This window comes from Helobdella robusta (genome assembly GCF_000326865.2).
Source record: "Helobdella robusta unplaced genomic scaffold HELROscaffold_60, whole genome shotgun sequence".
NCBI lineage: Eukaryota > Metazoa > Annelida > Clitellata > Rhynchobdellida > Glossiphoniidae > Helobdella > Helobdella robusta.
Window position 1 is genome coordinate 560,736 of NW_008705331.1, and position 12,088 is coordinate 572,823.

At 32.2% G+C, this 12,088-nt stretch overlaps 3 protein-coding genes across 3 annotated transcripts in view; all 3 read left to right on the forward strand.

Moving 5' to 3' along the window:
• Nucleotides 1-701, forward strand: part of HELRODRAFT_180273 (hypothetical protein) — a gene marked incomplete at both ends in the record, with an annotated part of 2,571 nt that extends 1,870 nt beyond the window's left edge. The window contains 2 exons of the mRNA XM_009029588.1: nucleotides 116-220; nucleotides 452-701. Of these exons, the coding sequence (XP_009027836.1) occupies nucleotides 116-220; nucleotides 452-701 (355 nt within the window). The remainder of the gene's footprint in view (nucleotides 1-115; nucleotides 221-451) is intronic.
• A 970-nt stretch (nucleotides 702-1,671) lies between these two features.
• HELRODRAFT_193838 (hypothetical protein) lies at nucleotides 1,672-3,684 on the forward strand (the record flags this gene model as incomplete). Its single annotated transcript, XM_009029589.1, has 6 exons — nucleotides 1,672-1,990; nucleotides 2,061-2,300; nucleotides 2,456-2,706; nucleotides 2,783-2,931; nucleotides 3,035-3,145; nucleotides 3,338-3,684. The coding sequence occupies 6 exons, from the start codon at nucleotides 1,675-1,677 to the stop codon at nucleotides 3,573-3,575; spliced, it is 1,305 nt and encodes a 434-aa protein (XP_009027837.1). The 3' UTR covers nucleotides 3,576-3,684.
• Nucleotides 3,685-6,375: 2,691 nt separating this feature from the next.
• Nucleotides 6,376-8,462, forward strand: HELRODRAFT_180275 (hypothetical protein; the record flags this gene model as incomplete). Its single annotated transcript, XM_009029590.1, has 3 exons — nucleotides 6,376-7,469; nucleotides 7,633-8,200; nucleotides 8,367-8,462. The coding sequence occupies 3 exons, from the start codon at nucleotides 6,376-6,378 to the stop codon at nucleotides 8,460-8,462; spliced, it is 1,758 nt and encodes a 585-aa protein (XP_009027838.1).
• Nucleotides 8,463-12,088: the final 3,626 nt, after the last annotated feature.

The following is a 12,088-nucleotide window of genomic DNA, read 5'->3' on the forward strand; positions in this document are numbered from 1 at the left end:
AGGCCTTTTTGATAATAATAATAATAATAATAATAATAATTAAACCTTAACAGTAAAAATTTCCGTGCGTTTATTTTGTTTTTTCATTAAATTTTTGAACATTTTTCTCGCGCAGATCAATAGAAAGCTACAAGAAACATGTGCTGGACACATTCGTTCCAAGGTCTCGTGCAGGTAGTCAAGCTCCAGGAGCCATGTATGTTCAACATGTCACCTCAAAGTCAGTTGGTCGTGTAGAATTTTTCAAAGTTTATTGATTTCGTTTAGTTTGATTTAGTTTAGACTGTGTGCAATGTTTTGATTTGAATAGACCAAAAATCTGTTATCATATTTTCAAATTTTCAAACTGTGTCGTGTCAGAAAAAGACTTAAAATGAATTAATAACTAATGAACATATGTTAATTTTTGAGTTTTGATGTTTTTCACTTTCCAATAAAAAAATCACATCAGGAAAATCGGCAAACCTTGGATATTTGTAGCAGGGAGTGGCGACGGACGCGCCTACTACTACGTGCCACTCTCACAAGATCCACTGGATTGGAGGTACTCCAAAAAAGTTCTGGACGACTACGGAGCAGGAGAAGATGTTAGCGGCCTACAAGTGCAAGACCTCGACGGAGATGGAGCTGTGGAGGTCTTCGTAAGTCTCAATGTACAAGGTGCTGTAAAGATCTACAGCTTCAGTGTTGACGACGAATGAATTTGCTGCTTTCTTTGATAGAATTTGAGATCGAGCAAAATTAAAGATTTTTGAACAACTAATTAAATTATATTTGTTGTTATTTACGACTGTATATTTAAAATTGTGATTACATATTTTAATAAAATTGTTCAATTGAATTTTGCTTTGAAAAAAATACTTCTTCTTTAACCAAGTCACTAACTAAAATCTATTGTACAAATCAAAATCAAACGATACCAACAGTAACTGACTGATTTGGATAATTTTAACAAAGTTTTTGAAAATCTCCCAAATAATTTTTTCTGATTTTAACAGAGTATGATTTAAAGAATAAAACAAAGTTTTTACTTGTCTTACATTATATTTTGGTAAACCAAGCATGTAAACCAATCAGGATTGTAAACGAGGGCAAGTAAGTGTTATGTATCGGTGGAAACCATTTGAAAGAAAAACAGTTCTTTTGAAGAATTGGAGAAATTTAACCTAACTTCGCTTAAATTGAACGAAATTAAAAATATATAAAAAAATCGTTTACATTGGATTTCGATTGTTCGTTTAAAAAATGTTCAAGATATAACTTAAGACCTCATTTGACGCAAACCACGAATACGATCTGTAATAGTTAATCTTATGTAGGTATTGGTATATCCAATATATATTTGATACTACATAACTTCTCAGAAAACTATGATGAAATTTGTTTCTTTCGTTACGATAAAACTATTTCAAACTAGAACCAGGGTAAATTTAAAAATTAAACGCAAAAATTGAAACAAAGCTTATCTTTTTCTTGTAAAACCCTTAAGCTTCTTAGTAAAATAAGCCATAAAGACACAAACAGTAGGAATGCATGAAGACAAAGTACGCCCTCTTGATACACTTGAAAGATAGCAGTTACAACCAAACGACATTTCGATAACACTAATGATTAAAATATAGGATAAAATTTCTTTATTTAAACGCAGTCAATTTCTGGTCAACATAATACAAAATGGAGAAATTTCACTTAATCAGTTGTCTTCTTATATGTGCAACCATTCTGTTGTCAGTCTCGAATGCTCAAAAACTTCGCGGAGTCATCGTACTGCACAGAGCCGGACTAATGAGCGTGTATGAACACGAAAATGTCGCAAATGGCTCCTCAAAGTACAGTTTGCTGGTTTCAACTTACGACCCAAGACCCAACAGCGTTGATTACGCTTACGTCCTTGATAGACCTGGACGTTTCATCAATAACCTGATCACTGTAAAGCCGATTCCGTTAGACCATCTTTTCAGCTGGCCTAAAGAAATGCAACAACTCGATGGTAATTACATTTTTACTTTAATTGATTCACAAGATTTCATCGAACAAAATTGCAAAATAATTGAGCTTAGGTGCCGCCTTTGGTATGGATGCAGTTTTGATTCCTGATGGCGCGAGCATTTCAGGAAAGAGTGACGGTCACATATACATCGCGAACGTTACCGACTTCAAAAACGTCATCACGTATGACATCACCTCCCCACGCACTCCAAACTTAAAAGTTACTCATCATTACACGGATGCCATCTTCAAAAGAATGTCTTTGATTGGCGGAAAAGATATTTTGACCTGCAGAGCTGTATACGTATCAGGTTTAGTTTTCAGTTTTTACATTTTTACAAAGCTTATTTTTGACAGACTAACTTTTTTGTCACTCTTCAACAATTAACTAAGCTACCACTTTATTGATAGAATGATAATATTTGTTTTTGATTGGTAAAATAATTTACTGAATTTACCGAACCAGGACTGTACAATGGCTCTGAACTTGTCCACCTGAAGAGACCAGACATAGGCAACGACTTATTGAGACCATGGAAAGATACGGTCCTAAAGGAGAAGGCGTGTGATGCAAATCTCGTTGAGATACCATTCTTTGAGACAGTCCTTAAAAAATGGGATGTAATTTATGCAGCCGGTTCCAAAATTAAACAGCTGAGCATCATCTGGGCCGAAACCAAAAATGGAACTCAAGGGAACTGGGACGACCCAACTCACGTGAGTAAATTAAAAGCTATAAAAAAATTTTTTATCTTTTTCAAAATAATTCAAAAGGATGTTAATTTAATTTTAGATTAAGATGCTAAAATTGGACCAAGGAAGGGCGGTTACTGACGTTCAAGCAGTGGACATTAACGGTGATCTCAAATTAGATATCATTGCTTCCATTGAAGGTAAAAATGGTTCCGTCGAAATCTGGGAGCTACCTAGTAAAGATTTCAGGTCGATCTACAGTTTTTCACCATAAGTTAAACTATTTGAAATTTGAAAAAATTCTACTAAACGCTTTAAACCATATTTTTTCATATAATTTCGGCCAATACAGATTGGTGAGCAATTACACGAAACATGTCCTTGATACATACAGTTCATTAAGAGGGGGTATCTATCAAGGCCTGACACCTGGAGCAGTCAGCGTTCATCATCCAACATCCAAGTTCATACTGATTTGCTGTTTTTGTTCAAGTTGGCTGGTCCAAGTTGTCAATGTTTCAGAGTTGCTAATAATCCGATGTTTTAATTTAAGGATCAAACTTAGTCAAAAATTGATACTGTTATTGATATTTTGGCTCTTAGTTTTGTTAATTTACAATTTTTAGAGTGTTTTTTAACAAATTTGGAATTTCAGAAAAATAGGCAAGCCCTGGATTTTCGTGGCAGGTGCCGACAATAATATGGTGCACTACTACGTGCCTCTTTCAAGAGATCCCAAAGACTGGAGGTACGCCAAAAATGTCCTGGTCGATTTAGGACGTGGAATGACAGCAGGTGGGCTGGCGGTGGTAGACCTCGATGGGGACGGGTCCATGGAGGTTGTTGTCAGCTGTCACGATCTTTACGAATTGAGAGTTTATAGCTTGGGCTAAACTGAAATAATAGTTTTACGAATAATTTTGATTCGAAATTCAGCTATACTAAATTATATAACATTAAATTTTCACCTAAATTAAATTCAGAATAAAATTTTCAATCGCGTTTTATTATTTAAAGTGAGGTTAAAGAATTATAAACAAAAATTTAGTCATACATGTTACAAAATTCAGAAGACATGAAAAACGAAAAATTAATTTCAGACTTTTTTTTACAATCATGCATCCATGCATTGATGCGTACATCTTTATAAAGCAACTACCAGCAAACGAGCAGACACACGCATGCATGTATTTGCCTGCAAGAACTCATTTCACCTCATTGTAGATGCTATGATTGCATGTTAACAGAACGTTTATACATGCACCAACATATACATATACACATAACATACATACATATCTATGTTGTCTATACTTTGTATATCCTTCATACGATATCCAGAAGTAGTTAATCTTCATTTAAAAACAATTCTTGATTTATTTATTCACCAGAGCTAGGAAAAAGTGTTAACGAAATGCACCAAAAATGATGTTTTTACATAATTAGTTTATTATTTTAATAAATGTTTGTCACAATTGTATTTAGTATCAGTTGTTGGCGTCATTTTACTTTTGATTTGTTTTGCATCATCTGTACGAAAGTGAGCATAACTTACATTTTTTAATTTTCGAAGGATGATTTTTGCATTGTCAAATATAAAATTAATGTTTTTGGTTCATGGAAATTATATAATCTAAATTTCTTGTGAGTTTATTATGGCTATTTAACAAACTTTTAGTAAAATAAATTCGTTTATTTTCATTTTGGATTTTTTGAGCCTTAAACAAATCAACACCACCAGCCATCACAACACCAACACTCAAACTACTCCATGTATCCACCACTCGGTTAGAAAATTTAGATTTTCTATGATTCGTTTTAAAATTATGAGTAGACAACTTTTAAATGTACACACCTCTTTTTCGTTCGTCGTTAGGTCTCTTCAGTAAGTCTAATTCAATAATTTAGTTATTCAGTAACGGAATGCAGGCAAAATGACCCAGATCTTTTTTAAGTTGTAAACCAAAATGAGGTCACCCATGAGATACCTGCAACTAAGTGTAGGTGGAGAGAGAAATCTCAATCGCTGTTCGTATTTCATTCCACAGCAGCTCTTAACCACCTTAGCAGTCCTCTACTGAACACGTTCGATGTCTTATATAACCAAATGTGACCAAGGAGATCATACACACGGCACACATTCTATACTTGACCTGACTAAAGATTTTTAAAGTGTAACGAGAGAGTCTTTAGATAAAATTTTGAAGTGTTTATGAAATTTCAAATCACATTCCAACGAGACACCTAACTCTTTGACAACATGCATTTTTGCCAGAGCAAAACCGTTGATTTAAAAAGAAATATTAACATTATCAGCTACAAGAAATATACCGCAAATTAAAACTTGATGATTTAAAGGTACATATACATGTATATAAGTTAAAAAATAAACTGGGCCAAGACAAACACGAACGCATACGCATACATACACAAACACACATACAAACACACACACAAACATACACATGCATATAATTTATGATAGTTTATTTGCATGCATTAATCATCAAGCCTCTATGCACTTGGAAAGTTATGCACAGCCTTGCCTTTCAACGCCATTTCTAACTTATAACAACAACAATAATACCAACAATAACAATAATAATGGTAATAATAACAACAATAACAACAACAAGTGATAATAATAAAGGCTAATTATTAAGGAAATAATCATAAATTAAGTGATAAATGAATCAAATGGCGAAATTATTTTCAAAATTACGGTGCCATTCATAATGGCTAGAAAAATTATAGTTGCTGCGATGATGACGACGTAATATTATTTATTATTACAGTTATTATTATTATTATTATTATTGTTATTACTTATATTATTATTGTAATTTTTGTTTGTATTATTATTTCTTTTTATGATTCGTTTTAAGTTTCCAAAGGCAAATATTAATTTATTTTCCATCCTTCATAAAAATGAAAAACCTCAATTGTATTTGTTCACCTCTGATCTAGCTAACACGATATGATATACGTTATATGATAGTTAAATTCGTTTGTTTATATTTACTAATTTATTCATTCACCTTTTGTCATTCGTTCGTTCGTTCGTTCGTTCCTTCATTCATTCATTCATTCATTCATTCATTCATTCATTCATTCATTCATTCATTCATTCATTCATTCATTCATTCATTCATTCATTCATTTATTCATTCATTCATTCATTCATTCATTCATTCATTCATTCATTTTGTATTCTTTCATTCTTCTATCTTTTCTTCATTTCACGTTCGAATAAATGGATAGATGGATAGGTTATATAGTAGGACAAGTGAATTAATGTGATGAATAAATGGATAATTGATGGATTGATAGATGAATGGATGAAAAAGATGAATGGATGGATAAATAAACGAGATGACGAATGGATAGATGGATGGATATAAAATGGATGATTGGATAGATAGACGGATGAACGTGTAGCGGGTTTATTGATTATTTTTATTGACTGGTGCATTTTTATGATACACGTCTTTTAGTATGTAGGACATAGTTTAATGAAATTAATATACGTATATCTAATAATGTATTTTTGTATGTATGTGTTTGTTTGTTTGTATGTATGTATGTATGTATGTATGTATGTATGTATGTATGTATGTATGTATGTATGTATGTATGTATGTATGTGTGTGTGTGTGTGTATGTATGTATGTATGTATGTATAATGTTTGAAAAATGGCCAGCAAGCGACTGCAGATTTCTGAACTCTTGTGGTTTTTTTGCGAAAATTTAAATATCATCGAAAATGAAAAGTTTAAAAATGCAGTTGTAGAATTCTACAATTCCGAAGAAATATCTACTGCCAAAAAATTGTTACTTAATGAATTGGATATCATAAAAAAAGATAAAAAAGAAAAATTATCACTCAAACAAGGTGGAAATAAAAAAGTTGACAAGGTAGTCGAGTTAGTTGAAATATTTAAACATATTATTTCAAATGATTTACAACAAAATTTGCCGACTTTTGTTATCTTGAATCCAAGCAGAGTTCCTCGAGAAGGGTTAGATATTTTAGATATTATTCAAATAAATAATGACAAAATGGTAGAAAAATTGAATGAATTAACGGAAATGAATAAATTACTGCTGTCAATGCACAACGTGCGTCTAAGTAACGAACAGGTGTCTGTACGCGACCGCATTAATAAATATAGCTTAGATAGTACAAACTTGATTAATAAATATCCAGTTAGTAATTTGCATGAACCTGAATTAGAAATAGCTAAAATCAATTCCGTAAACAATAACAATATAGCTTGGTCAGACGCTGTACAAACACCAAGCGACATGTTACAAACCTATGCAATGGTCGTGAACAGAAACAAGAATAGAACCAAACTCAGTACAAGTTCTGTTGAAAAAAATATAAACGTTGTAAACACAGTTAAAAATCCATCAAATGAGAACATCAACAAAATGGAACAATCAAAAAAACCTGCAAAGAGGATTATCGGCACCAAAATTATGGAACATGTAAAATTACAACCTGATAAAATAATCATGAAAAAAAAAGTTTTTTGCCTAAGCAATGTAAAGAAATGCCACAGAGATGATGTTGTGGAGTTCTTGCAGACAAGTGGTATAAACGTGATTACATGTTTCCCAGTTATAAAGCGAACTGACGAAACCGACCCCAAAGCAATTAACAACGACGAACATTCAACCATGTTCAGAGTTTGCGTTGAAAAGAAAGATGAAGGTAAAATGAAAGACCCGGAAGTAATGCTGCAGCATATCATCGTGAGAGAATGGAAATTCAATGAAAAAAAGTTAGATTTTAAAAATGGCTAATTTAATTGTAGATGATGATTTTTTTGTTAATAAGTGCAAAACATTTTACAACTCTGCTGAAATAAATAATGATTATGAATTATTTAATGATAATCATTCGACAACAAATACAACATTTAATTTAATGCATATAAATATAAGAAGCTTAGTAAATAAATCAACAGAATTAAAGGATTATTTAACAAGTTTTGATTTCAAATTTGATGTCATAGCCATTACCGAAACGTGGCTAAACAAAGTGAATGAAGATTCGATTGGGATTAATGGGTTCAATTTTGTTGGCAAAAATCGTTCCGGTAGACACGGGGGTGGAGTCGGCCTCTTTGTAAAAGATGATATTATATTTAAGATAAGAAATGATTTGATGATTTCAAATGAACTAGAGTTATTTGCAATTGAAGTGGGAATCTCGTCTAAAAACAACTCATTAATTATTGTTACGTATCGACCACCACATTACAGCAAAAAAGTTTATATGAAGCAACTTGAACAAGTTTTGCTAGCCATAAATAATGAGAAAAAACTAGTTTATTTAACCGGAGACCTGAATATAGATCTTTTGGAAAATTACGAATCTTACAGTAGTCAACTCCAAAATTTACTGACATCTTATAATCTAAAAGCATTAATAAATAAACCAACAAGAATAAACATACAAAAAAACTCTCTGTTTGACAATATTTTTACCAATGCATCGGAGAACGTAACAGTTTGTGGAGTGCATTTGACAGACATTTCGGATCACTTACCCATATTTGCATGTTTCAAGCAACAATTAGTGAAAATAGAATTTTAAAACCGAGAAAATCAATTTTCTTTTTCAAGACACAGAATTGATAAACTAAATGAAAGACTGCTATCAACCGACTGGACAGATGTGTTACTGTGCTCAGATGTGGATGCTGCTTTCGAACTTTTCACCAACATTTTCCGTGTGGCATTTAAAGACTGTTGTCAGATCAGCTCATTAGGAAAGATTAAAAAAATTTTAAAACAAAAGCCTTGGGTAACAACTGATTTTCGCAGAATGCTGAATAAAAAAAAATACTTGTACAAAAAGTTCATTAAAAATTTAAGTAGTGAGAATTTTCTGAAATTTAAATCACAAAGTCAAATTTGCAACAAGGTTAAATCTATTCTGAAAAGGCAATATTTCTGTGATTTGTTGGACAAAAATAAAAATGACTCGAAAAAAACTTGGTCAATAATTAATAGGTTAACAAGCAGGCAAAAATAGATCAACCCTGCATCGATCACAGATAATGAACAAATTATAGCATCGCCTGCAAATTTTCTAAATAACTACTTTGTTAACATCTCTCAAAACCTTCAGAAATCCTTACCGGATAAACAATCATGGAAAGAAACAATTCATCATCAGTTGCCAAACTCGTTTTTCTGTTTGCAAACTACAACAGAAGAAATAATAACTACAGCAAAACTAATCAAAGCAAAATCGTCTTTTGGACTGGATGAAATACTTAGTAAAATTGTTATGGCTACCATCCGATCAACAGCACATGTGCTTGAACATCTTATTAATCTGTCTTTTATGTCAGGTCAATTTCCTTCTTGTTTCAAAACGGCTAAAATCATTCCCATAGCAAAGGAAAGAGGAAAATCAGATTTTACGAATTATCGACCCGTCGCACTATTACCTGCTTTTTCTAAAATAATCGAAAAGTTGATGTACAACAGGTTAATCCTTTTTTTAGAAAAAAATCATTTGTTAACGAATTCTCAATTTGGATTTAGACAAAACCATTCAACAGAATTAGCTATTATAGAATTACTTCGTAAAATCGGGAGAGAGACAGAAAATAAAAATTATGTTGTTGGTACTTGCTTAGATCTTACCAAGGCATTTGACTGTATAGACCACAGGATACTTCTGGGAAAACTTGAAAAATATGGAATAAGAGGCACAACACTAAAATGGATACAAAGTTATCTTTCAAATCGAAATCAGTTCGTGAAATGGAAAAATGAAGTATCAGCGATAGTGCTCAATAAATTTGGGGTGCCGCAAGGGTCGATCTTGGGGCCCCTGCTTTTTGTTATCTTCATAATCGACTTGCCAAACTCTTCAACTTATTTTGATTATATCTGCTTTGCAGATGATACTAATGTTTTCAGTGTAGGCAAAAACATCAATGAATTGATTGCAAAAACTAACGTAGAAATTGTGCACATTAGCAACTGGTTTAAAAATAATAAGTTAACAATAAATATGAAAAAAACTCAGATGATTGTGTTTGGTCCAGTAAATTTTTTAAATTATAAAGAACCTTTCAAAATTGTAATAAATGGTTGTGACATCATTGAAAGTAAAGTAGTCAAGTTTTTGGGAGTCTTTCTGGATCAGAAATTATCCTTTCGGTCACACATAGACAACATCTGCTCAAAACTAGCCAAATCTATTTGTATAATAAACAAAATAAAGTTTTTCTTGCCGAGGAGATGCTTGAATATGCTATACAATGCCTTGTGTATGCCTCAGGTAACTTACTGTAATGTAGTGTGGTCAGGTGCATACCCCTCAGTCACCAGCTCAGTCAAAAAACTCATGAAAAGAGCAATTAGAGTCATCACCTTATCAACTAAATGTGAACATGCGCAATCCTTATTTAGATTAACAAACAATTTAAGTTTTGATCAAACATGCACATTTTGCACAATGATATTTGTATACAAGCAAGTTTCAAACCAGCTGCCATCAATTTTCGGAAACTACTTTGAACCTAGCAACAACGTGAGAAGACAGAAGTTTCTTCTTTCTTCTAAATCAAAGACGCATATTCTATTCAGTCACATCATAACCAGAGGTCCAAGAACATGGAATATGATGCTAAAAAAGGGCTTGCCAAATGAATCGCAACAACTATATCAATTTAAAAAAAATTTGAAAAGCTTTATTATTAATAATACTATATAAAGTTGTTTTTATTCTAAAGTAGGCATATATGTGTGTCTGCGTGAGTGTATATGTACGTACATGGATAAAATTTATTTTGTTAATATTTGATTTATATATATTTGTTTATGTATGTATGTATGGGTATGTATATGTATGTATATATATGTATTGTAAACTCAATTGACATTAAATTTTGTAACCAAATTGAATTGTAAACTTATAAATTCAAACTAACATTAAATGATTATTTAATGTAACATTGTTCTGTTGATCTCGATGATTTATATATGAGTATGTGTATGCGTATATGTATGTGTATGTATATATATGTATGTATGTATGTACGTGTATATATATTTACAGAATAGGACTTTAATTAAGCTAACTGAAAACATTTTTTCTAATTTTCTTACATCTGTTTTATTTGTGATAAGGTGGCTGTGCAAGATGAGCTCATCATGAGCTCGATCACAATCATCCTGCCTTCTTAATTATTATTTTTGGGAAGCAAATAAAAGATCGTTTCGTTTCGTTTCGTTTCGTATGTATGTATGTATGTATGTATGTATGTATGTATGTATGTATGTATGTATGTATGTATGTATGTATGTATGTATGTATGTATGTATGTATGTATGTACGTGCGTGCGTGCGTGTGTGTGTATGCGTTTATACGTGTGTGAATGTATGTTTGTATGTATATCTCAGTGGAAACACGTGTAAAAGAAATTTGCTACAATCTGTTCGTGTATCCAGAAACTTTATGGGATAATGTTTTCGGATAGACACGTTTGATTCTGTCTAAATGGGATAGACTCAATACATAAAATGCTCCAGTGAATGATACACACAAATATACGATACATACATATATACATAAACACATACATACATAAAAAAAACATACATACATACACACATACATATATACATACATGCATACATACATACATACGTACAACAGAGAAAGTGTACAAGGCTGCATGTACGCTTCTTTTAATGCGTTTCCATCATATGAAAGAAGAAAAAGGCGTTGCTCGTCGTATTGCATGTTTGTGGATGTGTGAGGGTATGTGTTTGTGTGTGTGAGTGTGTTTGTGTGTGTGAGTGTGTGTGTGAGTGTGTGTGTGTTTGTGTGGATACTACCCACCTTCAAAAGGCGTGCATAAATTTTCCATTATAAACAAAAACACTCCAGTACAAACCTATGCTACAGTCAACCGAAAAAGAGAAAGTGATTTAATGAGTATGTTTGCTGTTTTTGTTGTTTTGGCCTGAATATGCACCTAAATATCTAAAACAAGAATGTATCTGTATGTATTTTTTCTCTAACTAGATGTATGTGTGTGTGTGTTCGTGTATGCTTGTGCGTGCGTGTGTGTGTGTGCGTGTGTTTTTGAATGTTTCGCGTCATGTTTGTGTTGTTGAGTGTGTTTTTAATTGTTCCATTTTAATGTTCGTGTTGACATCGAATCAAATGACTGAATGACTTAAAGTGTGAGTGAATGAATGAATGAATGAACGAACGAACGATCGAACGAATGAATGAATGATTGAATGTGAATTTCATTATTTCATTCGTTAAATTGTTTTTTTCAGATTTAACGTCTGCCTCTTTGTTCATTAAAATTTTCAGTCGATAATTTCTTTTCAAATCTGAGATAAGTTATGTTCGCTTCG